The 27,386-nt window shown below is 40.2% G+C and overlaps 1 protein-coding gene and 1 long non-coding RNA gene across 2 annotated transcripts; both read right to left on the bottom strand.

The window, feature by feature from the left end:
- Nucleotides 1–2,870: 2,870 nt before the first annotated feature.
- LOC122984316 lies at nt 2,871–6,763 on the bottom strand. Its single transcript, XR_006403858.1, has 4 exons — nt 6,693–6,763; nt 5,953–6,056; nt 3,376–3,459; nt 2,871–3,234 (listed from the first exon to the last, which is right to left on the bottom strand). It is a non-coding gene; the product is annotated as an uncharacterized LOC122984316 (long non-coding RNA).
- A 7,680-nt stretch (nt 6,764–14,443) lies between these two features.
- gmnc (geminin coiled-coil domain containing) lies at nt 14,444–22,167 on the bottom strand. The gene is made up of 4 exons (XM_044353130.1): nt 21,979–22,167; nt 18,478–18,563; nt 18,153–18,269; nt 14,444–17,777 (listed from the first exon to the last, which is right to left on the bottom strand). The coding sequence occupies exons 1-4, from the start codon at nt 22,118–22,120 to the stop codon at nt 16,773–16,775; spliced, it is 1,350 nt and encodes a 449-aa protein (XP_044209065.1). The 5' UTR covers nt 22,121–22,167; the 3' UTR covers nt 14,444–16,772.
- Between the last annotated feature and the right edge of the window lie 5,219 nt (nt 22,168–27,386).

Below are 27,386 nucleotides of genomic sequence, written 5' to 3' on the forward strand. Positions count from 1 at the left end.
GAGTTTTATATTGTTTCAGTCATGTGTGAGTCTGATTTTAGTCGACTCAAAAGTCTCTTAGATATCTACAGAAAATGAAACTAATCTCTGTAAATGAAGGAATTACCTGCACTGTAAAACCAGAGGAATAAACTCTGGAACGTGGTCAGATCCTGTCTGTACCGTCCTTTTCTGTCCATTTAAAACTCTTTATAATGTGTCGCTAAGAAACTCTTAGCCGGTTTTCTTCTTCCTTAATCCTGCTGCTAATCCCTGAAAAGTGCAGCTTTGTGTGTGATCGTTTGGTTTCATTGAGGGAGAGATTATGTCAACTGACAGCAGTTTAACCTCCGAGTCTGACAGCAGAGCCATGCAGAGACAGAGTTCACACAACGCTTGTTTCACTGCCTGACATCCGTCCTGCTCCTCTTTCCTTATCATGTTCCATCTCAACAATTTGATTAAGTTTTATGTTAGTATGTAAAATATCATTAATGGTGATTAATTAGTTTTAGTTATGCAGGCAGCATGAAGACGAGCAGCAGGTCTCTGTCCACCACTTAACTCAAATATCTCAACAACTATCAGATTGTTTGTTATGAAATTAGCTTCAGACATTTGTGTTACATCATGTGGTCAAAATTTCAGTTTGTCCCAAACTCCTGAAAAACTAATGACATTCCCGCCAGTCTCCAGCTGTACTTTGTGTTTAGTGCTAATTAGCAAATGTTAGCACGGTAAACACCAGCATATTAGCATGTAGATGTTAGCATTTAGTTCAAGTAATAATAATAATAAATATACTTAGAGACCAGAGAGAAAAAAGAGAGAAAAGACTCTGCTGGTGATGTGATGATGTGTCTGCAGGTCTGAATGAACCTGTTCAAGCACAGACAGACCCCTCAAGCACCTGCCCTTTGACCTCTGACTACATTAGTGGCCTTTATGCATTTTTGTCTATTTCTTTTTAAAATTTTATATCTTAGTTCTTAAATTTGGCTCATGGTATCGACTCTTGATTAAAGCATGTTGTAATGCCCAACAACTGCATCTGAGTTACTTTGACAGGAAACTGAAACAAATAAATAAACATTACATGGTTAATAGTCTACGCAACCATATCTGGATATCTCTCCCCTCCTCTTTAGATCTAGTTAAAAACTGCAGGATTTGTTCTGATTGTTACTGCAGCAGCCTGCTGATCAATGAGACGACCCAACAGACATGTAGTGTGAATTCATGTATTCACTTATTCATTGGGCCAACATGTCTGTGACGGTCCTGTTAATCTCGTAGTTATTTTCCCTCCAACACAAACCATAGAAACCAAAGCGTTTCCTCTCTGCTGGATGAGGTTTCAGTCCTGAAGCTGAGCTGTAATCTGACACAAATCCGACACACTCCTGACCTTCCTCTCCTCCTCATCGTCACTCTGCTTCCTATTTCATGCCTCTCTCATTTAAAATGAGTTATGTCAGTATGTCTGTTGTTATCATCCAGAAATCAAACTGATATAAAACTGTTTCTGTAATGATTTATTCTCTGCAGCTGCTCATTAAACAGACACAAATTATACAAGATACTGTGTGGCATTAAAGGCTGTTAGATGTTGTTTTACAGGTAGTTTAATGTCTTTAATTTGGACATTAAAACACCAAAGAGGAAAAATGGTTAATATATGCAGGTGAGAGGAAAACTATAAATAAACAAACAAATAAATAACAATCACCGAAGCTATAAATATAACTGTAATTATTCAAAGCTCTGCTGGGAGCATCATCCATCATTTCCATTCACATTTCCTGTCACTGTTAACTGTGTGTGTGTGTGTGTGTGTGTGTGGGCGGGGGTGGGGGGCATGGAGATCAATAGGAAAATGACAGAGTTGATTAAAGCAAGTCTGTGTGTGTGTGCCACAACACAAAGGATCAATACCAGCTTATGATATTATTGTAGGTAGGTATGTGTGTGTGTGTGAGGCTAGCTTACAGTACAGTATAAGTTAGTACAGTATAGAGGTGTAGCAAGTACATTTTACAGATAATACTTCCTACAGCCATGTTTAAAGACATAAACATATACTGGAGCCAGAAGTGACCATATTTGGGTGGAGCTGACTCTAATGCTAGCTGCTAGCTGCTAGCTTGGTTAGCACGGTGCATTTACAGTCTATGGTTAAATGTGATAATGCTAATTTTTGCTGCTTAAAACCATTAAAACAAAATGTACTTACTGGTACTTAGAAGCTCTTTTTGTTCAACCAAACACTGAAAGCCCTGGGTGGAAGTCGCTACCACGGCAACAACGTTGGTTTGGTAACATAATCATGGCGTAACCCCAGTGTGTTTTCAGTTCATGAAAGTTAATTGTAACATTTTGATCGCCTAAAAGGTCTTGTTCAGTATTTGGTTGAACTAAAAGATCCTCTAAAGAATCGGATGTTCAGTTGTTTCCTAATTACAGTTTGTTTTAATGGTTTTAAGCCTGTTTTCACAAGTTAATATTAGCATTAGCATTGGAATTAGCATTATCACAGTTAACCATAGACTGTATATAGACCATGCTAACCAAGCTAGCAGCTAGCATTAGGGTCAGCTCCACCCTCTCGTCCAAATATGGTCACTTCTGGCTCCAAAAATCCAAGATGGCGACGGTCAAAATGCAAACTCAAGGCTTCAAAACAGTCCAAAAACCAATCGGTGACATCATGGTGGCTACGTCCATTATTTTTTTACAGTGTATTTTATCAACTTTCTTTGGTTATATTCTGTCCAACTGTGTGTAAATGAAGGTGACAGAATATTAGAAACTCATTTCAATAAATAAATACAACATCACGTTTAACTACAGACTCACACAGTTAAATCTCTGACATGGTGGCAACAAAAATGTAATTTTATAAAGATTTATTTCAATTCTGTTGTGTTGGATTGAGTTCAGGTGGATCCAAGAAGCTACTAAGAACAGCTCAGCTCTTTTGGCTTCTAATTGAAACTCATCAGCACCATTAAACAGACAGTTAATCAGATTTTATGATCTTCACGAGCGTTGTCGAACATCATTGTCACCCTGACCTTTACCTCCTCCTCCCATCTGTCTTTACCTGTCGTCTTTTATTGTGCTCACAATGATAAAGCAGAAATGGCTTTTAGAGAAAAGCAGACTCATCAGCGTTTATTAATGCGAGCTGCAGCTGCAGCATCACACCGTCTCCTCCCTGTGAAACCATCCGTCATCCGCCGCCGGCGAGGATCCCTGCCAGACAGCAACACATCAATTAAAAGTTTAATGCGGGGGGAGTCTGCAGCCAAGCTGAGCATTTTATCATCTACATACATGTTTTATAGGAGCAGAACATGTGATATGTTGGAGTTACGCAGTTAAGACGGAAGTTACCTTCCTGAGCAGGTGGAAGTTCATCATTATTAACTGCAGATAACCATCCTGGTCGCCAGAATAAAACGTTGGCAGTTTACATTTCTGCAAACCACAGAGATGTTGAATTTCAACCAATTTCACGTTTCAACACGTGAAATACGTAGCATATTAACATTTCTAAAGTGACATACTTCACATGTGATCTATATGAGTTGATCTTTCCTGTATAGGAGGAGGAGGACGGGCAGGCGGATGGTTAGTAAGTTTGTTGGCAGCAAGTTGGAAATCAAACCGGCTTTTTTTAGCGAGACATCGGACGTTTTTTATTTTATGTTTCATTTTTATTTTAACCCAAACCATGATCTTTCCCCTAACCCTAACCAAGTGGTCTTTGTGCCTAAACCTAACCAGACCTTAACCACAGCGTTGTCACACCATAAAACATCTTTATTCAATGGGTAGAAATGTTGATATGATACGTATTTCACATGTTGAAATGTATATATTCAACGTTTCTATGGTTTGCAGAAACGTTCAATGCCAACGTTTTCTTCTGGCGACTGGGTTGAAATAACAGTAAAGGTGGACCATACTGGAGGCTGTAACTGGTCAAAAGAGGAACATTTTTTCTTGATATGAAGATCTGACGTCTTTTAGTGTTGAAATGTGGGCTGAGGAGGGGGCGGAGCCTGACACAGGCGCCAGGAAGAAGGAATCTGATGAGGAATCTCACAGAGCCAATATCAGATTTAACAGTTCAGATGTTGGTGTGTAATCCAGTCCTGCTGAGGACGGGTTCAACTGGTTATTAATTATAGCTGTTTAGTTAGTTTGCTCATACCTGTGAGTGAGTGTGTGTGTGTGTGTGTGTGTGTGTGTCCATTGTTATGCAGTGAAATGAGTGTTAACAGCACACTGTGGCTCTGTGCCAGCAGCACATTATGTTTGAGTTGTGTGTGTATTTATTTGTACAGGACTGAGTGTGTTTATGGCGTCGTGCCAGTGCAGAGGTATTGTGCCAGGTGTGTGTGTGTGTGTGTGTGTGTGTTCTCTCGCAGTGCCAAAGGTCGTCTCCGTTGGTCGATTTACATTCCACACACGCTTAGAACACGCGACCGCCGCTATTTGATCCACTGAAGGAAACCAACGCCCGCCAAATCAGTTTTTATGGGATTTTATTCCAGATTTTTCTCTACTTTCTCTACTGAACTTCACTTTAAAGGACGGCTTCACAGTTCTTCAACAGTCAGGTGTCCGTATGAACAGTGGAAGAGGTTTTCCTCGCTGTAATCATTCCTCTGTTTAATTTAAAGTTTGCTCTAAACTCCAAATCCTGACCAATTAACATCTTATCATTAACTCAAATTACAATCTTTTCCTGAACTTAACTGAATGTTTTTGTTGCCAAACACCAACTTAAACTGAACTGTTACTAAGAACAGATATAGTCCAAAGTGAGATTTTTACAATTGAATTTTAATCTTTGGTAGAATCATCCAATATCACTGTTTCCTCTGGCGAGTGATGTGTACAGTAATGTGTGTGTGTGAGTGTGTGTGTGTGAGGATGTGTTCGTGGGTTAATGGTTGAGCAGGAGACTCCAGCAGTTAGTATGTTGGTATGTAGTTACTCATCATCACACAGAATGCCATAAAGACTCATCAAACATTAAACTGAGAGCAGACAGACAGAATCACCATAGAAACTGTACGTGATGCTAACAGCAGTCGTCTGTCTGTGTGGATCCTCTGAAGTGTCTTAAAGGACAAATATTCTGCTCATTTCCAGCTTTATATTAATATTCTGGGGCTCTACTGGAATATCTTTGCATGATTTCCAGTTAAAAACTCCTTATTTATCTTCTACTGGTCCTTTATGCAGCCCCTCAGTTCAGCCTCTGTCTGAAACAGGTCGTTTTAGCTCCTGTCTCTTTAAGCCCCGCCCTCCTGATGAGCCCACTCAGTTCTGATTGGTCAGCTTTCAGGAAGCTTCCTCCGGCTCCGGAGGCTACGTAAACAAACTATAGTAGCAGGATTTCACTTCTTTTTCTCCTTCTTTACTCCAAATGTCAACTTCTCAAATCCATCCGTACATGTTGGACAACGTGAACAACACATGGAAACACCTTAGCAACCACCTTAGCAACCACCTTATCAACAACGATTACAGAACAGATTCACATTTATGGACATGTGTTGAGCTGAAAAGTTAAAAAATATCACAAAAGAAGCGTCAGAGCAGCTGAAACCTTACAAAGACAATTTTTATATACGTTCACTTTAAGTTTTGGAACTTTGTTGAACATCTGACATCAGAGCAGGAAATAAATAACAGAAAATCACTAAAAACACTTTAAAGGATGTTTGGAAGCAGGAAGACATCTTACAGGTAGACAGTTGGGGTGTAATTTAAACGTTAATTAGCCTACAGCATATTCTATTAAAAGAAATAAAAGATGAAAGATTTCATCATACAGCTTAATTTCTTAGAAATTTTGAAAACCACAAATTTTTATATTTCTATAATTTCTTCGGTGACAGAATGAAACATTGTTCAGGCACGCTTACGTAGGGCGAGGAGGTTTACAACACTCACCACTCTCTGCTCTTTTCTGTGATGAATTTTGACATTTCTTGCATTAAAAACATTTCTGCTCAGCCGCCAACTGTCACATCTCAGACGTTTATGCTGCCTATGATCTAAAGTTCAAACAATGGACGTAATAAGTTATCACTGCTGTCTGTACCAGAGATGAACAGCCTGGTCGCCAGAATAAAACGTTTGTATTGTACGTTTCTGCAAACCACAGAAACGTTGAATATCTACGTTTCAACACGTGAAATACGTAGCATATCAACATTTCTAAAGTGACGTAGTTCACATGTGATCTATATGAGTTGATCTTTCCTATATAGGAGGAGGAGGAGGGGTTGGTGGATGATTAGTAAGTTTCTTGACAGCAGAGAACACGGTTCGAGACCACCTCGAAACCAATGTCCACTTCCTGTTTCAACCGACGAAAGCAGGTGTTTTTAGCGAGACGTCAGGACATTTGCAGCCATTTTTTATTTGAACCCAAACCATGATCTTTCCCATAAACCTAACCAAGTGGTCTTTGTGCCTAAACCTAACCAGACCTTAACCACAGCATTGTCACACCATAAAACATCATTATTCAACAGGTAGAAATGTTAATATGATACGTATTTCACGTGTTGAAACATAGATATTCAACGTTTTCTTCTGGCGACTGGGTTGAGATGGGACATGTATGAGCTCTCAAGACCTAAAGGTGAAATTTGGTCTTAAAAAACAAGATTTCTTTAGATACTTACAATACTGGACTATTTTATAAAAGAGGTGAAGACTGACTCCAACATGCTTTTTGTCCTTTGCTCGTTATAGATCCTGCAATCACCTCATTCCCCTCACCTGAGCTTCTCCGCCCATCTCCACACCTGGATCTCATTATCTTCATCAGTCACTCATTCATATATCGGACCCAGATTCACTCGTTCTCTGCCAGATTGTCTTGAGTTTGATGCCTTTTGTGCTTTCCAGTGATTCAGAGCCTGTTTTTTGGACTTGATTAAAGATGTTGGACACTCAGTTACTGCCTCTTAATTCGTGCTTTTGGGTTCTTTTTGAGTCACTACAGACATAGATTTGAATGGTCTAATGGTTCTAGAGTACACCTCTTGGTGCTACTCGGACACATCATCAGTGATGAACCCGAGGTCACAGGGTGTTTCAGGTCTTAGATCATCAGACACCCTCGCCCAGGCGACCCAGTCAGGGGTGATCAGCCCCCGACTTGTGTCCAAGTGGCCCACTACTCCAAGGATCCCTCCTCCGGATCCACAGCCATCTTGAGGCCTCTATGATGTTCTTGATGGCTTTTACTCCAAGGAGTTTGAGGGTTCGGTGTAATGACTGGCCAGTGAAACCCCGACACCCCACCTCAACTGGTTCGCTGCAGGCTTTCCAGCACTCCGTCACCAGCTCAGCGTATTTGGCCCTCTTGCGCTCATCAGGGGACAGTAAGCTCTACCAGAACCACTTGCTTCGTTGACTCTGATGTTAACACCATGTCATGGCTGAGATGTGTTCTGGGGACTTGAGCTGCCTTCCCAGGTCGACTTGGAGCTTCCAGTCCCGTGCAGCGGTGAGAAGCCCTCCGGAGGAACTTGGCTGATGTTGAGCCTTCTCCCCAGCTCTGACGAAGGTGATGGATCGCTTGGGGGTGTGCTGGTACTTGCTGCTGATGATCGCTGCGCTAACCGTGTCTGCCGGGGCTTTGAGAACCTAGTCATGATGGCAGCGATACCGCCCATCCCCCCCCCCCAGCGCCTTCAGACAGCAGCTGAGGATGTTAATCTGATTAATATGATTGTGGATGCATATCACCAGGGCAGACCTCAGGTAATCTCAGCCTTCTACCAGGCCTGAGGGGAGACCACAGGAAGCTCAACACTACACATAAAAAATAAATGGGAATCAGAGCGAATTATTGAAATCTAAGTTCTTCATAACACTCCAGATCAAAAGCAGACAGCTTAAACAGCCAGAAACCATGTTTGAGGCTCTGTGACGACCTGGAGGCCAAACATACCCGTCTGCAATAAACTGAAGCACTTCTGGGAAAATATAAATGCAGCTATTAAAGACAACTGTGCTGTGATGCATCCTGGGAACAAAGAGGAGATATCTGGCAAAAATGTTGCTTATAAAAATTAAAAAATGACCTTCCTGCTAAGAGTTCAAGGAAATATTTTGGGCAAGAACTGGCTGGAAAAGTGGATAATTTAAATGAAACAAGATGTGGAACTGCCAGCAGGATGGAGGATCCAACATGGCGGCTGCTGTAGGGGCCGTGGAGGGGGGTGGGTGGGCGGAGCCAGCAGCTGTCCGTCAGGTGGAGGTGTAACATTAACAGCACAGACTCTGACCACAACACCCTCCCACAGAGCACATTAACCCCACATTAACACTTAATGAGCTGCCTTCAACCACCATAATAAAACCCCGCCTCCATGATGTCACCCCGTCTGCCGCTGACATTTCCCACAATCCCGCTGTTCTCACTAAGCTGAGACATCACACGAGAGGAAACAAACCAACAGATATTCAAACTTTTATGAAGAGAAGTTGGAAAAAGCAAATTTATGAGCCGTTTTAAACGTCCATCACTTCGCTTACAGACTCAGTTCCTGCTTCACCTTTGACCTCCAGCGCAGCGAGGGATCATTAGTGACGTCTCGTTTTAGATCATCTGGAGTTTCCCTTTTAAGAACATAAAAGTAGTCGCTGTAGTTGAAGTAAAATTATCACCAAACGAGCAACTCTGTCTGCTAGAAACACGTTTATATACAACCAAACGCTGCTAAATCACGTTTTCTCTCAACATAACGAGCAAATGTTGTTCATATATTTAGCAAGTTGCAAAAATGTTGATACTGAATGTGAGTGAAATGTTCAGAGACGCAACATAATCATCAAAATATCATATAATAGCTGGTAGAAACTACAGCAGTATGAAAGTGTTGGTTAAGGTCAGAGAGAGATCCTGGTCTCTGTTTAATAACCCAAACACACACTCAGAGGACTCAGTGGTGAGTGGATCCAGACCTCTAAAGGGTCTCTGTATGGTTGTTCAGATCTGCTCAAATGAATCGAACCAACCAGGAAAACCAACCAGAGTTCAACCGGACTGAAAACTCTCCACATGAAGGACGCACTTCTTCCTGCGTTGGGTCCGAGTGTCGGCACCGGATGTAAATTGTGAGGTTTGAAATTGTCTAATAAGATAAAATAGACGTTATTGTCCCAGTGGGAAATTTACCTTTGTGTCTCAAGTGTAGAATCACAGCAAAACAACAACAATCCATCAGCTTATTATAGTATAAAACGTGCACACATAGAGTATAAATATATAACAGTGATCAACAACAAGAAGGACGATTACAGCACAGACATATGTCAGCCTGGTCGGTGTGAAGGGTTTAATGAACAGAGAGACGAAAGAATGTTTAAAGATGAGAATTAAAAATAGATAAAAAATAAAATAGATGTAATGTAAAATAGATATTATTTGCACAGTAAAAACAAAACAACATAAAACAACAAAAGAGAAGAAACAGATTGTGCAGGTGAGATCTAGTAAACCTCCGAGGGAGTCATCTCACCTCATTACACATTATAAACACAAACAAAAGTCATGTGATCTACGGAGGACAAAGGCTGTAAAACACCAAACTACATAATTTCATATATTACAGTTCTCAGCGGTCGTCCTCCTGCTGACAGTCAGTGTAAGAAGCTTCACCAGTAACTCGCTTTAATATTTATAATTTAACGTTCAGAGCGAGTCTCAGGAGTCTCAGTTATTACGTTGGGTTTGATTAAAGCTTTAATATCCTATAAAAGCGTCAGAGAGTCACTCCAGATTTGAAAGACTTGGTAAATACATCTTATTAGTGTAAATTCAGTATATTAATTATATAATAATTTAACAGAAAACAAACTAAACTGCTGCCTGTAACCATATATATATAAATATTTATATATAGGATGTAATTTTAACATTATGTGGAGAAAAATCACTTATTTACAGCTGCGACTGCTCTCAGCTTCCAGACAGTGTGTGTGTGTGTGTGTGTGTGTGTGTGTGTGTGTGTGCAGACTGTATTGATTAGTCTCTAACAGTAATTAGATGATTGATGAACCTTCACAGTCAGGAATGCAGACACAAATATGCATACATTTACACACACACAGAGTTACAGATTGACGGAGCGTCCGATGTGTTTTCACACTAATTGGTTTTTGGGTAATACGTCATGTATAAGTGTGTGTGGATGCTGCTGACCTTTGACCTCTGGATGGAGTGATCAGCGAGGGAGAAAACCAGCAGCGGAGAACAAAGAGGACAAAGTAAAACACTGTCTGTGTTGTTGTTATTCAGTTAATTATTGTATGATTAACACATCGGAGGAAGGTTTTACTGAACTTTTACACTTTAAATTTGGCTTTTAATTCAGGGTAACGTTACTGGTATCATTGTTCATGTTTTATTGTATCGTAATCAAACTTTTCTTTTTGTTTTTACTTATTGTTATTATTTATTTTCATATTGTTTTTGGCATAATTTAGTTTTTGATCTTGTTTTGTAAAACACTCTGGATGACATCTCTGCAAGAAAGGTGCAATACAAATAAATTTGTTCTTGTTGTTTTGATGATAAATTGAACTGAATTAGTTCAGAAGGACAGAAATCGAATAAATACATAAATAATAAATATCTTATAGGAGCTCATTGGCTGGAAACTGAACCTTATCGATCAATTAGCTTGATTTTTATGTTCTTCTGTATATTTAAAAAGCTTAATTTATGTCTTTAGAGGCCCATAAACATATATATATGCAAAATACTGTGTCAGTCCTTATTATCCAATAGGAATAAAATAACAACAGTCATTTTTTAACATAAAGACTATAGTTTGGACATACATAACAGACATAAAGAGGTTAGAAAACTTATTGCCAAAATGTCCTTTAAGCTTATATATGGACATTTTCACTGTTTACAACAAAACCTGCTGGATTGATGTGTAACAAGCTCCATTATAATAGTGTAATAAATTCATTTTTGTATGAGATGATGTTTGTCGGTTGTAATTTCTGTGAGTAATGTGTTGAGGACGTTACGTTATCTTTGTAACTTTGCTAACCAGCAGTTAGCTTAGTCATTTCCTCCTGTGAGACACCGGCCGTAGGGTTGAGCTTCGTCATTAAACTGTTACACAGTCACACAATATTATTCAACACATAAATAACAACTTCTGGTGATTGACACATGTATCCAAAGGAAAACTTAGCTGCCAACCACATACTGAATGTAGCATAATAATAAGTTACGTTAGCATTAATAAAATTTCTGCCATTTGTCTGCTGCACAAGTATAAAAACAAAAATATTCACCATCTTCTTAAAATCCAGATCATTAGACACTAATGTTTCCTTCTTCTCAAGTCGTTCTGGTTTGTTTTCTACAGTCATCATGCGCATTTTGTTTATTTTTTGTTATGTTTTATTTATTTGTTCAGCACTCAGGTTCCCCTGAGCTCTTTGCCTTCACTGACCAGCAGCAGCAGCAGCAGCAGGGTACAAGTCGGGTCAAAGGTCAGGTACAGGATGGATTTAGAGATATTTTTGGGTCCAGTCTGTTGAGGGCTGCAGGTTTATAAACTGGATCTGTGCAGGACGCCACCAGGAGAAAGAAAAGGTCGGTAATTTCGGTAAAATTCTTATTTTTTTTGCAGTATAAAGGATGAATAACTCTGAACGTGTGTCTGATGTTGGTCTCCTCTGTCTTGGACTCTTTGCTGCAATCAATTTATTGTTGGTTTTAGTCTTTTCGTGGGATTTGTAGAAAATCACCAGACTTGTATTTTAAATTCAGGTGTTTTTTGCAGTTGAGCTTCCGTGTTGTATAAAGTCGGAGGAAACTCCTGAAACTAGCTGAGCTGCTCTGAAGTGAAGGAAGATTAAGGCTTTTGTTTTGTGTGACGTTTGAACCTTCAGCTCAGCTTCCTGCAGGAAACTGTGGAGGAAAAAGCTTGAAACAAGTCGAGACTCTCTGGGAGAGAATCGACTTCATTAGCCGATGTGTTTTGAGGTGAGCCAAGCTGTCGGGTTCTGCGAGAACGTAGCGGCGAGGCCGTTCCCTCGATCGGCGGGGCCGGATTGAGTTTCAGCCGGCCGGCCTCTTTAATGACCCCTTTCCCTGGCCCGACACTCAGCCCGCCTCCTTTCACATTCCCCCGCCAGACTCCGGGCCTCCCTGCCCTGAAAGAGCCTCCAATCTGTCGGACATCTGCAGCCGGGCCTTACCTTGTCATTAGAGATAGACCACTCGGTCGGCCCGCCACGGACAGAGCTCACACCCGACTTTCCCTCGGCCCCCCCGGCTTCATCTCAGGGGACCCGAGGCAGGGCCGGGACCCCGTGTTGGTAACCCTCAGGGAGAAGAAACCCCACCATCGTTACCTGTGGGGGGCGGATCAGGGAGGAGGGGTCGAGGTCTCCGGGGAGCCGCTGGCCTCCCTTTGTTCTTGAGAAGAGAGGGAGTTAAGGGGCGAGGAGGAGGATGGTCAGACTGGTTTAACTGGTAACTGAGCTAAAGACAGAGGCGGCTGTCAGACTGAACCCAGCCCTGAATCTGACACCTCAGACGGACGATTCACAAGTTTTTCTATATGTTGATGAGATCAGATTTTAACTAAATGTCACTTTAATCAAAATGAAAAAAAGTCTTAAGGTCTGTTTTTCAGAGGAAGACTTTAAAAAACCTCTTTAGTGTGTGTTTGGTTTGTGTTTCCTGGTTTCAACCTGGCGGTCAGGACGCCTGCAAGGGGTTGCAAGATAAAACTGAGGGGTGTTAAAATAATTAACAAGACATAAACGTAAACAAAACCGTGTTTGCAATCTTTGCTTTTTTCTTTTATTCAACCAAAACAAGAAAAATAAGATGTTTTTTAGTCAAAATGGTCACAACTGTAGAAAACAAAGCTTTATTTTGAGGAATCACAAACCAAAAATGTTGCAAATCCCAGTTTTAAACCACATTGAGGGTTAATATTTTACACTGCACTGTTACTTTTATTCCTGTTTTATCTCTTATTCCCTTTTTAGCTTTTTTTTAATTTCCAAATTTGACACTTTTTAATTGTTTTTATGTCTTTTTACTTGTGTTGCTTTTATATTCTGTTTTAATGCCTTTTATTCTCTATGTAAAGCACTTTGAATCGCTTTGTTGTTGAAATGTGCTGTACAAATAAACTTGCCTTTTGGAGAGACTGTCTGCAAAATTATAACAAAGTCAGTAGTTTCACTGGTTTCCCTGTTGCCTGTTTAAGCTGCCAGAGTTGGGAGGTGTAGATACATTCTCCAGCTGCTTCTTAATAAATATCATCAGAATCATTTATATCGTATTAAGCTGCAGAATAACTGGAGGCGTCAGGTGTCACTTTGTTGTCGCTTAAATCCACTTAAAGACCTTTTTTCACCTGTGAAACTTCATCCTGTCACAGAGGAAAAGTCGACAGTCATCAGAGAAACGTAGTGAAATCTCCGGATGTCTCAGATCTCGACTCGACGGATGATTTCTGGCAAAAATTTAGGACTGAATCCTCACCATGTGACCAAACCGACCAATCAGAATACGACATGAAATGAGCAGAATATAGTAGTGAGCTGTTTACCTCAAACTCACTTTTCTATGTTGTCGTCTTTAACGTGGACTCCGCCGGCTCCACTTTCTCTTCTTTTTTAAGGTTTTTTGATACACAGTGTTGCAGACGGAGGACACGAGTTGACAACGTCTCTACTTGCTTCTGTTTTTTTTATATCATAACAGCAGGATTCATCCAACCTGAACTATTCTGCAAAATCCCAGATTATGTTCAATGCCAACAGTTTTTAAATTCTTGCTTTGTAGAATATTTTGTGCATGAAAACTATAAATTTAGGAGTTTGGGAAATATAGATACAGTTAATGAAAGCTGTTGTGCTCAGCTGGTATCTGAGGACAGACGGCATGTTTTCCATTAGTAAATGAGGACTAACAGAGTTTATTTTAAGCCTCATTTGGCTAAAAATGACTCATATGTGAAAATATGTTCCGTGTTGCACTTGGAGACCAGAGACGTACTTTATCACAGCTTCATTTACGGTGGATTGAAAGAAAGAAAGAAAGAAAGAAAGAAAGAAATGGCATCAACACAGCTTTTCTGTTTGTGTTTGTGAAGAACGAATGTGTTCTGGCTCAGCAGACTAAAGATGTGGAATTAAAACAGTGTTAAAATTCACACATTAATGGACTTCTTGTCAGCAGCATCACTGTTCAAACAGCACAGTGACTCCAGGGTTTTTAATGTCTCTCCTGATGTGGAACAAGCTGATATTCACTGGGATTTATTTTGTTATCTGCAGGAAGATTTATGAAACCTGATGTCAGAGTTGTGATGTTGCTGATGTTTCTCGGTTTCATCGGGGTTGTAAAACAAACGGAGACGACTCAGACGTGTCTGTGAATCAGTTTTTTGTTTTTGTTAGTTCACAGTTTGCAGGCAGTTACATTATGTACAAGTTCATATAGAAACACAAACAGCCTGTTAGAGTGGTTAAAGCCTCACTGATCGACCGACATGAAACGTGTTAAACAGTTGAACAGAATCAGCTGCTGATATGTGAATTAAATATTTATGGATATATTCTTCACATTTACTTTGAATATGTCGCCTCTGATTTAGACTTTTTTATATTTAAGCAGCAGATCAGCAGATATCTGTGACAGGACAGAGTTAATGGCAGTAAAGTTTACAACAAACTCAACTCATTTAAATGGAAACATCATCTGTGGAAGTGAACTTTGACACATGAATTAGTCCTGAATACCAAAAACAACACAAAACAAATAAGACATTACAAACGTTTAGTTATGTGAAACACGCTTTCATATGCAAAACAGTTCACACATATTCATGTGACTCTCAGATATTTTACATGTGAAATGTTAAGACTTCACATGTGAAAACAACACTCACAAAGAATACAAAACACAATTTACATCTTATTCGACACGTGAAAATTTCACACGTAAGCACACATTTCTACGGACAGCAAAAGAGGCCAAAAAGATACAAAGTTGACATCTGAAGTCAGGAATTGACACCATATTGTCAACATGTTGTCAACACGTTGTTATAATGTGTTGACAACATGTAAAACTTTCATGTGTTAAGAACATGTCAACAATGTGTCAATGCATGTTTTTGACCTCTCTGGCTTTCCATAGATTTTCACAAAAATTTTTCATGAGGGAAATATAAGACATCACATATGAAGACAATACTTTTACATGTCATATTACATGTGAAACCTCTCACATCTTTTGATAAAATCACATGTGCACATGCGTATTTTGGACACATCACATTTGATTTTTGCTTCCATGATATATGCACATGGTTTTCAAACATGCATTTAACGTGTTTTTTGTATGTAGAAATGAAGCAAAACCTCTTTTCTCATGTAAAATATGAGATTTCACATGTGTGTCATTTCATACAAACCACATATGCTCATGTTTCACATATGACATTACATGTATTGTTTTCACATGTGAAATATCTAAGTCACCTATGTGCCTATGTGTGATTTTTTTTTTTTTTGTGCATATGACAGCATGTTTCACGTAAATAAGTAATTTTTTTTAATGTCAGTCATCTGAAAAACATACATGCTGGTGAATTTATCACATACGAAATGTTGTTCCACATGCGATAAATTCATGTTCTTGTGACGTTTCTCTCATGTTGTTTTAAACACATCTGGTAAAATAAAAAATTGCAGAGCAGAAACTCTGTGATGTCACAGATTCAGAAGATTTTAACTTTGTGTTGAAAAGTGCTTTGTGTTTAGTTGGCGAGCTTGCTAGCTGGCTAACGCGCTAGCTACATTACTAGTTAGTACGCTACAAGATAAAAACCATTAACGTTGAGAAGTATTTGAATCCAGAAGATAAAGTTTTAGAAGTTAATGTCGCAGATTATGTTTACAAATAGAACCAGTTTAGTGGTGGCAGCGTTAGCGATGGTGGCAGTGAGAACATGAAAAACAAATTACATATCCTCCAGTTAGTGGCAGTTTTACATCGATTAGCTGTATTTTTCTTTTTAGTCTCATTTTTCTTGGTTCTCGAAATCTGCTAAAATCTGCAGTTACTGTTTTACTTACGAGGCAGTCGTCGTCACTTTGTGGCGCCATGTTGGATCCGTTTTATTTGATATAACAAGGGACACAAAATGTGATCGCTAATGTTTTTGTGGCAGTTTCACAAACAAACTAAATATATAGTTCAGCATACAGACAACGTTTTAGTTAATTTTTTATGTTACACTCATTGTAAGTTTATCTCTAAGTTAACTACATACTTAAATTGTAAAATGTTCCCACAGTTTTTGGCGTTAGATGTAAATCCTAAAATGAGGTTTATAATGCTTCCAAAGAGCTGGTTAGTCTCATCGTACCGCGAGTTTTCTTCTTTTTCTTCTCACTCTAAACTCTGAACAAAATGCAGCTTTTTTGAAATCTCAGGATCATCAGGTGATTAATGTTTCAACAAACAGTTATCAGAGGAACCATTCCCATTAAACCAAAGATCTGGATCTGTTTAAAGTAATAGTCTCTGTCTTTATGGCCCTAAACTGTTGTCTGAATGTCCTTTAAGGTCTTTTGCTGGTTGTGTTGTCTCATATAACCAGCATCAAACCAAGAGCCCAGTCTAACAAGCCGGCAGTAAGTTCAACACTGACTCGCAGATCTTAAAGTCTGGCCTGGGATGGTCAGTCAGTCTATGGTCCTTGTCTGGGCATCCAGGTGAAGTTCCACCTTCCCTCGGTGTCCTTCCTGACGAAGGCTTGTCCCTGGGGGAAGCTGTGAGTCTTAACGCTGCTGGACGGGCTGAGGGACATGCTGAACGCCAACTCAGTCCGGCTGCGAGGCGTCTGAGGCGTGGCAGGAGGCTGAGAACCCGCCGGCGGGCTCGCTGGGCCGCGGCCTTGCACCGGTGTCCACGGTTGACTCATGACTGGACTCAAGGACGAGACGGGGGAGTAACGGATTCTTTCTCCTGCTGGACTGAACTGGATCGTGTCCTGCGATGGAGTCGAGCTGCCTCTGAGTTTCAGTGGTGACCAGTAAGCTGCTGGGTTCCCCTCCGGACGCTGGGACTGACCCGAGGCTGTGATGGAGCAGATCTCTGCTCTCTCTGGTGACCGTCTGAAAGGTGTTTCTTCTGTTAAAGGTGAATGAAATGAGCCGAAGCTGCTGATCACAGCTGCAGGAGCGTCATACTGTCCAGCGGCAGTGAAGTCAGAGCGCTGATCTGGAGAACTTGTGCAGTTCGGAGCTGAGTTATTGACGGCAGGATCAGCACAGCTCCTTTTATTTGCTTCTTGGCGTTCAGCAGCTCTGTAGCTAAACTCAGTTTGACGTCTTTGGCAGTAGCTGTGGACAGACGGAGGCGTAAAGGCGGCGACTGAAGAAGAATTCAAGGTGGACTGCGGCGAGGTGACTGCAGCATCGTAAACCAAACTGCTGAGGCTGAGTCCGGAGGAGGAAGAGGAGTCGTTGGACGTGTCGATGGTGTCTCGGTCTTTCAGCCCCAGCGTTCGCAGAACCCAGAGGTCCAGGTTTGGTTCGGAGGCGGCAGACGTCTCGGAGAAATCAGAGCAGAACTCAGCGGTGAGGTTCCTGCAGACTCGCTTGCTGACCTGCTGAGAGGACAGAAGATGAGGTCCGTCATCAACGTACATCAGGTTCCTCTTCAGCTTCTTCCTCCCGTCAGCGGTTAGTTTCTGTGAGGGAAGAACAGAGACGGAGTTAGATCATCAATAACTTACTGGTATCACAAACTGATACTGCGCTCATGAGATCAACTCCAAGATGTAGTTGAGAAAACATCTAATGGACTGATGGTGTTCAGTTGGAGATGAGTAATCCATCACAGGAGCATAAAAATGAAAGATGTTTAGATGTTTATAGATTTGTTTTGTGGTAATCTGAGACTTCAGAGGCTGCAAACACGTTTTCAAATGAAAAAAGCAGCTGTTTGGTTTATGTTTTCTTGGTTTGATTTTCTCACATCATACCTTGTAAATGCTTTTAACTGCATGTACTCTTTACTGATATGAGCATTTTTCCTTTCTCACGTTACAGCAGTTTGAACTCACTTTAGCCTTTTCCTCCAGGTTCCTCACAAAGGAGGAGTTGAGGAACTCTCTGAGTTTGTTGTTCTCCTCCTGCAGTCTGGCCAGCTCCTCCTCTCTCTGCAGCAGAGTGTCCTGAAGCTGAAACATTAAAAAAAAACAACTTAATGTGAAACCTTCTTGTCTTCTCCAGAGTCAGACGAGAAGATGGACACCAGTTACATCTCTGTGTATATATAGATCAGCACAAACACTGGAAGGAGGGAAACTGCCAGCTGAGTTAAGCTGAACTAAACATATCGTTGTTCAGATGGTTCCCAGTGAAAAGCTTCTGGAGCAGCTGTAGTACCTGTTTATTCCTCTGGAGGTGAGGGGAGAGCTGCTCTGTCCACGTCAAACCAGCAGGAGGAGAGCTGTTAAAAACACACTGAGCCTCTGACACAAAAAAAACACACAGAGAAAGACAAACGTTACTTTCAGATACAGTAAATCTCTCTCCCACATAACATAAAGCTTCTGTATCCTTAAATACAGCCTCTAACCTGCTGATAACACGTCACACATGTATCATGTGTTTCCTCAAAAATCAACACTAAACTTTTGCAGGATGCAGCTGATATGAAGGTCTGAAGGAAACAGCTAAAGAGGAAAGTTTGGAGGAGAATCTAATCTTTGATTTGCAGACACAGTAACGTCCTCCAGTGAAAACGTGTTTAGTTCTGTTTACTAAAGCAACTTATTCCTGTCATTCAGGGATGATTTCGCCCTAATGGATAAATGTTTTAATCTTCCAGATACACACACAAAAAACTCATAGTATTAAGGCCTTTTACTTAAGTAAAAGTAGCAATACTACAGTATAAAAATACTCCTTTACAAGTAAAAGTCCTGCATTCAAAATCTTATGTTAATCTTACAAATTCTTATCGTAAGACTACGGAAGTATTAGTTGGAAAAATTGCTTTAAGCATCAAAAGTAAAAGTACTTTGTGCAAAATGGCTCCACTCAGTGTTGTATTTATTATATACTGTATACTCAGATATACAGCGCATTAATTTATGTTTTATTATTTTACAACATTCAACAGGAAACAGGAAAATACATTTTAATGTCAAAGTGAAAGCAGATCTATAAAAAGTCATTTGATTTAATTACAAATATAAAATACATCATCTGTTTTGCACATAAAATCAAGTAAAAAATTGTACAAAAGTGCAACTTTTCCCTCTGAAATGAAGTGGAGTAGAAGTACAAAGTGAAATAAAATTGAAATACTCAAGTACAAGTGCTCCAAAAAAGCACTTAAGCAAAAAACAAACAATTTATTTAGTACAGTTTGACATCATGTCTTCATCAGGACAACTCAGATTCACCTGATTCAACACAATAGTGGGTGGAGAACAAGCCCGACCATCTAATTATTTACAATATTTACAACATCAAACTCTGAGAGATCAGTTCAAAAGTAACAACTTACTTTAAATCATGATTGGTTAATATCACACTATAATGTAGTTATAAGCAGATATAAGGTCATTTTAAGTGTTTATTAATGTGCAGTATTTGTCATGAAGACATATTTTATATTATTACAACAGTGTTTTGTCGTTATCTGTTTATACAGCATTAAAAGTTATAGCTGTTAAAACATTAATAAACACTTCTGCTGGCAGCTACATTAAAGTGAGTTATAAACCAGTTATTAGCAGTTTATAGATGTTTTATTCATGATAAATAAAAGTAAAGTTTTACAGTAATAGGATGTGTTTACACTACTTTCTAACTTTGAGTTTCTGGTGATGTGAAGCCTGCTGATGCTGATGTGTGATTGGCTGAGACACCTGTCAATCAAGGCAAACTTGTGCACTTCTGCTTAAACCTTAATTAAAAGGTATTTCTAAAATCTCACATCAGCAGAAGTGAATTTAGCTTTTGTGAGGATGAACTGTTTAGTCTCTTGACGTTTCCATCAGCAGCCTCTAGTGGCCGTTAGAGGAAGTGCAGCTGCTGCTCAACGTCTCCAAACCTCAGATTACAGCTGAGAGCAGCTTGATGAATTGAACACTCTGAACGAGGTGACACAGAGAAAATTAAAAGATCGATCTTAATGTAAACCATCATAGATATATTTCAGTCGAGACAGATCGCTCATGTGGAACCTGCCGTGGCGTTTGAGCTCACAGAGGAAACCGGGAACCTCCTGTGTTTGATGAATGAGCCGCCGGTACGCAGCGTCCCGCTCAGCTGAATGTGGCATTTACAGAAAAATGGAAATATTCCATAAAGATCTCAGTCAGCAGATAAAGCTGCTGCTGCTGCTGGATCAAAATCTAAATTCAGGTCCTCTAATAAGTGTGCTGGTGGTCATTTTGGAAATTATTGCTCCATTAATAAGATTTGAAGACTTATAGCAGCTTTGATGTCTGCTGTGTGGATGTTGATTGACAGCTGTGATTGACAGTTGACTCACCTGCTGACTATTGTCTCTAAATTCCAGTAAGTTTAATGTGACTTAATTATGATATCTGCCCTGTTTAGCTTAAGTAGCTAACGTTAGCCCGAGTGCAGCACTCAGTGTTCCCAGTAAGCTAACGTTAGCTTGGGTCTGAGGTAGCGCTTATCTGGAAAGGTCCTGGCTCCAAACAGAAAAGACGGCGCCGACCAGAAACTGCAACTCTGGTCTTCAAATCGGCAGCAAGCAGCAACCTCCGGGGCTGAAAAACGAAGCCAACAGGAAGTGCGAAAAACTGCAGTTCCTTGAACGACCACTTGAGGCTCCAAAAGCGAGTCAATCCCCATAGACCCCCATGTTAAAATATCAACTTTACAGCAGAAATAAACATGTTTACAGCCTGGTACAAACAACAGTTTTGGTCTCTGTAGCTAATTTCCTCTTTCATGACAACTGTACGGAGGTGAATGTTTTTATAACTCACCTGTTTAAATTTTATTAAGCTGTAAAGTTCAGCATAATGAAGGACATGGCTGCTTTGAGTGACAGGTCCGCCAGCCGCTAGGTGGCTTGTTTCAGCCATTCGGCCCGCCTCTTTGCCAAATTTTTGATTGGCTGGGAGTTAGGCGGCGTCACACACTGCCAAGATGGCGACGGCCGGAACGGCTCACTTTGAGCTTCAAAACCGCTCTTCAGAAACCAACGAGTGACGTCACGGTAACTACGTCCATGTTTATATACAGTCTGCGTGATAAACGGTGCAGAAATCTGAAGTGGTTATTATTATTTATAGTTTAAACTTTTCAAACATCACAGAATTGAAAACGTCTTCGCTGGATAAAACTAACATCAGTTGATATTACGTTTAAATTTCAGGCTCGTTATATCAGCAAATACATAATCAGTAAAGTCAACTTTTTGTAGAGTCCGGCTGTTTATGTGTGTATAAATAAAACCAAATCTACACCCCCGCCCCAAACATTTAGCTTTTCAGGTTTAAAACCGAAGTGTAAATGTCAAACTATTCCTTTAAAAGCAGTGAGTACATCTCCCCCAGTTCTGTACTACAGTATCATTTTAAGGTACTTTAATGTTACTTCAGTATTTGCATTTTATTGTACTTTATAATTCAGTTCCACTACATTTCAGAGTAAATATTGTACTTTTTACTACATTTATTTGACAGTTGTAATTATTGCAGATACACACAGAAAAATAAATAATCACAAAGCCAAAAAAAGCTTTAAAAACAAACAAAGAAAACAACAAAATACATGTAAATGTATATAAGACTCCGGCAGGGACCATTCTGCATAACGAGGACTTTTACTTGCAATAGTATTTTTATACTATAGTATCGATACGTTAAAGTATCCGAGTACTTGTTCCTGACTCACCCCACACCGACGACGGCTCGTGCCGCTTCTCCCCGAGGTCGATGAGGTCACAGGGGTCACTGGGGTCATGGGCCCAAAGAGAAGCCAAGGTTTCCATGGAAACGTCAACAGTGTCAGGGCTACGGGCCAAGTCCTGGAGCATGTGGTGATGAAGAGGAGGAGGAGTAGGAGGAGGAGGAGGAGGAGGAGGAGGAGGAGGAGGAGAGGGATTCCCTACAGGGAGACGGAGAGAGTTTGTGTGTGAATGAAGAGGAGGGTGTGTGTGTGTGTGTGTGTGTGTGTGTGTGTGCCAGCTGACTGTGTGTTGATATGGTGATGATCAACACTTCACTCAGTTAAAAAAAAAATAAAAAAGTCGTCTCTCTCTTTCTCTTCACCATCACATCAACTGGAACACACTACATGGCCAAAAGTATGTGGACACTGAACCTGCTGCTCTAACAGCCTCCTCTCTTCTGGTTTCAGGCTGGTTTCCAGCAGATGTTGGAAGCTGGTTGCAGGGATTTGCTTCCATTCAGACACATTAGATGTTAGTGAGGTCTGACACTGATGTGCAGGCCAGTCAAGTTCTTCCACACCAGAGCTGGTTTGTCACATTAACGGGGGGAAACACAAAGCTGGAAGAACTCTGTTGTTCATTGGATTCTGCAGCTTTAACATAAAGTCTGGACCCAACCAGGAAAAACAGACAATGCCAGCGGTGTCCACATACTTTTGGCCATGTAGTGTATTATTCCACAAGAAAAACTCACAGTGTGTACAGACTGTGAGTCCCTGATGGTTTACTGTGGGAATATTCATGTAATAAACCGAATTAAAAAACATTAAAAGCAATAAAATAACATTATTAATAATAATCAAATTATAGATCGAATAACAAAGATATTAAGATTCACTATTAAGAAACAATTTGTCATTCAGAATATAATATTGGACTGAAATAAATACATTTTATCTTGCATCTCTCCTGCAGTTCATTTTCTCACTCGTGTTTTATTTACATCATGTTGTGTTTATATTATAAATACATTCATCTTATTTGCCGTTAAGTGTCACGTGCAAACAACGAGCCAATAAAAACCGGAGCAGTTAATATGCAGCAACATCTACAAGCAGCAAATCGAGCTTTTCTCGTGTAGTTTTTACATTTTTCATGCTGCTGAAGTCCATTAAATATAATAGAATAAAATAAATCTGGACTTTTACTCTCAGCGGAGGATTTAAGAACTTTTTCTCCACCTGTTGCGTCTCATCATCTTGTTCACCTGCAGCCATCACTCCTCCATCACATTAAAATACCCGCCTGCAGATTCATATTCATTCATCTTTTTTTTTTTTTTTTAATCTCTGTTAAAGCTCAGACATGAACACACATGAACTCACTGAAGCTCAGACCTGCACGGCGCCGAAATATTCTCCAGATCTTCGTTTGCAGGCTGCACGTGTTGCGCCTGGTTGTGCGTAAAAAGCGCGCTGCAGATTCCACAAATACAGAAAATCCCGCGAAGGTGCAAAAAAAAAAAAAAAAAACACTTAAAAGGCACTTTTATTTTTTCTGCACGTAAATCCGGAAATAAGTTGGTTTAAAAGAAATCCTGACAAGAAGAAATGAGACGATAAAATATCCAGATTCACAGCTGAAGGTTCGTGTGTGAGACTCAAGCACAGACTGAAGCACAGAAACAACCAGCAGCCACACAGACAGACAGGTGTGTGTGTGTGTGTGTGTGTGTGTGTGTGATGACAGATTGAGTCTGTCCAATCAGCTGGTTGGCCGGAGTGACGCTGTCGGCTGCAGCCTCAGTGTGAGCTGCTCTGTCAGGATGAGGAGCTGCCGGTGGAGTAAAAAGTCCTGCAGGCAGGTAAGAAACACCTGAAACAGAACAGACCTGCAGGAAAAAACATACAAATATCTCCCACCTGAGCCTAAACTTTCTCTTAAAGCACTTTTATTCCACAAGTGTCAGCAGCTTATAGTACAGTAACCTGAGTACTGTACTACAGTGTAGTATTGAAACCATATATTACTGTATATTACTGTATATTACTGTATAGTGCAGTGCAATACAGTAATAGCAGGATAGCATAGTGTTGTAAAGAACCTTATGCTGCAGTATAGTATTGTGCAGATTAGTCTGTACACACAGTTGTGTAAGTGTAGTATTGTACTTTATACAGTACATGACCTGCAGTACAGTATAATATTATATTATAAGCTACTGATTGTGCACCACAGAGTAGCAGCTCAGCCCCGTCGTTATAGTATTGTGTCATTATTCAGATCAAAGCAGGAAGTTTGAACAAACTCAGTTAGTTTCATGTTTCTGTTTAAAGCTCGCTGAGGAAAGTTTTAAGATTAGAAAGATTTTTCACTGACTGAAGTTTAAAACATGTTTGTAATGAAACACACACACACACACACACACATACACACACACACACACAGACACACACACACCTGATGCTCCTCTGCTGAGTTAACCTGTAATCTGACAGCAGGTCAGTTAGTCTGCAGCAGCAATTAGAAATCTAATTCACAAACTGACATACCAACGAGGTGACACATTAACAGAGAGGAAGAGGAGGAGGAGGAGGGGAGGAGGAGAGGAAGAGGATGAGGGGAGGAAGAGGATGAGGGGAGGAAGAGGATGAGGGGAGGAAGAGGAGGAGAGTAGAGGTTTGGTTTTCAAAGTCGCTTTGTGAGGAGAAACCAGATCACTGTCACGTCATCATTTGAGGGCAAAAAAAAAGAGAAAAACTTTCCTAAAATACATCAAAACCTGTCGAAGGAACACAGAAAATAGTTTCTCTGATCAGAAGTTTACAATCAGCTCCGACTTCACTACCAGCTCGACTTATTGACCTTTGACCTGTCAGTAATAAATAAAAATAAAGGTGATCAGGTAATCACATCACCAAAGCATCCGACGGTTTTAACATTCATACTCCAAAAGGATTTTGGGATGAGAGATCAGGCTGTTTGCCAACTTTGGAAGAAGCAGCTGCCTGATTCCTCTTCCTAACGAAAACTGTCCATCCACAGCTGTCACTCACAGTCACCGGAAACATAGAGGAGAGGAGAGGAGGACATAAAAGTAAGAGAGAAGAGGAGAGAACACAAGAGAGGAGGAAATGAGGGAAAAGGAAAGGAGACACATAGAAGAAGAAAGGAAGTTAAGACAGAAAGAAGAGGAGAGAAATGTTTTGTTCGTGTTTCGATGGAGGAATTAACCATAAACAAGGTTTAAAACATCTGGATCACCTCTCAGAAAAAGAGAAATCCTACAGTATCATCTCTGATCGTGTTGTGAATATTGATCTGTGCGCTCACTCAGGGGTCAAAGGTCAAACTGCAGCTTCCTCTTCTTCTCTGTCTGTCTGCAGTTTGAGTATAAACATCAGGAAGAAGTTCAGTCTAACGAGCAGTCAGTCCAGCAGACGTTCGATCGCGTCCAGCGGAGACAGAAATCTGTTCCCTCTGACCCCCCCCCCCCCCCTAACCCCCCGTCCCCCCCCCCTCCCAACTGGCTAACCATTAAATTTGACTTTTCCCATTAGCTTTTGTGGCTGGTTAAGTGGTCGTGGAGGGGGGTTAATCACCTCGGCCAGCGGGCCTGCTGCTCGTCAGATAGCAGCAGAGAGAACACAGCAGCAGACATATGTGAGTCTGCAGGAGAGGACATGTGACCCGCTGCTTTGAATCCCCCGAACGGCTCAAAACGTTCATATGAATCATCTGATTTCTGCTCGTTCCTGTTCCATCATGAGGCTGCACGTAAACAAATATAACAAACACAACAAATACAACGTAAACAAATACAGCAGGCAGTGATGGAAAGTATTTACATTGTTAAGATGAATGAAACTCAGACAGCGTCACTTTTTCTTTCTAACTGTATTTGTTGTTTTAATTAATATACACGTATATATAAAAGACTTGGCAACCTGACTCCCTTCATCAAATCAGAGGTAACAAGCCTAGAAGTCATTTTAGATTCTGACTTGAGCTTTAAGTCTCATATAAACAAAGAGACTAAAACAGTGTCTTTCATCTCAGAAATGTTGCCAAAGTTCAACAAGATGCTGAAAAACTAATTCATGCTTTTATTTCAAGTAGATTAGACTATTGTAATGCACTTTTTTACAGGTCTTCCTAAAGGGTCAATCGAAAGATTACAACTCATTCAAAACTCTGCGGCCAGACTGTTAACAAAAACATAAAAGAGAAGAACACATCAGTCCAGTCTTGGCTAGCCTACACCGGCTCCCCTGTTATAAAGCTCTCAATGGATCAGGGCCGAGCTGCATCACAGACTCCCTGATACCTTACGCTCCCTCATGAACCCTGAGATCATCCTCTGCAGGACTGCTTGACATCCACATTCTTTCTCTCAAGAAAATTGGAGATGCAGCTTTTTTCAATTATGCTCCAAAACTCTGGAACGCCTTACCGAAACACGTTAGAGAAGCAGTCTTTAAACGACACCTTTCTATAATATGACTTTTACACCATATCATATGCATTTATATTCTTATTCATGAATGATTATGTTTTTTACTTCAGATTTTTGTCTCCTCTGTTTTAATGTAGCTCTCATTTTTCTTGTTTGCCTCCTTTTATTCTTCCTGTTAATGTTCTCAATTATTTATTTATCTTTTTTTAATTATCTTTTTATTGTGAAGAACTTTGAGCTGCATTTTGTATGAAAGGTGCTATATAAATAAAGTTTATTATTATTATTATTATTATTATTATGTATAAGTGTAACTTTTAGGAGAGAGCTGGGTGAACATCAGCCATATTGTGTACTTGTATTCTCAAAAGACTCATAAAACCACACAGTCTCAAACTTCAACATTAATCATCAGTTACATATTTTTATGAGCTGTGAACATTTAAGAGGTTGTCAGACTAAAGAGTTTAACACCATCCAGTAATTCACAAGGAAAAAGCAAAGATTATTGTCTTAAAAAAATATTTTTATGGATAAAAAAAAACATTAAATTCCTCTTTTATAACTTGTTAATCATCTCATGACCTCTCAGATTTATCTTAAACTAAACAGCCTCTATATAAATGTCAGTTATAAAACCTTTAAAGGTGTATTTATTCTTTTATAGTCCGTCACAGCGACATGTTGGCGTGTGTGTTTGGCAGACAGGGGGTGTGTATGGGCGTGTCGGTCAGCAGGTCGTCCTCTCAGCTCCTCTTTGATGTGTCTCTGTTGTTGCCGGGCAACATGCTGAGCTCTCATTTTAACCCTCTGCCAATTAGACGGAGCCTCCGGGTTGCCGTAGTCGACCAAAAACCCGACCGGTAGGCAGCAGGTTGGAGGATTACTGACCGTCTGTGACCTGAAGTTCAGCAGCCAGCTGGTGTCGTTTAGTGAAACGACATCCTGACCTGC

The sequence above is a fragment of the Thunnus albacares genome, chromosome 6 (genome assembly GCF_914725855.1).
Source record: "Thunnus albacares chromosome 6, fThuAlb1.1, whole genome shotgun sequence".
In the NCBI taxonomy this organism is placed as follows: domain Eukaryota; kingdom Metazoa; phylum Chordata; class Actinopteri; order Scombriformes; family Scombridae; genus Thunnus; species Thunnus albacares.

What these genes read in the sequence shown, in the direction of transcription:
- gmnc (XM_044353130.1), bottom strand. Translation starts at nt 22,120, where the DNA reads ATGCTCCAGGACTTGGCCCGTAGCCCTGACACTGTTGACGTTTCCATG. An exon ending in CGAGCCGTCGTCGGTGTGGG is followed by an intron (nt 18,564 to 21,978) that starts GTGAGTCAGGAA and finishes TTTTTGTGTCAG; the next exon opens with AGGCTCAGTGTGTTTTTAAC. An exon ending in ACCTCCAGAGGAATAAACAG is followed by an intron (nt 18,270 to 18,477) that starts GTACTACAGCTG and finishes TTAATGTTTCAG; the next exon opens with CTTCAGGACACTCTGCTGCA.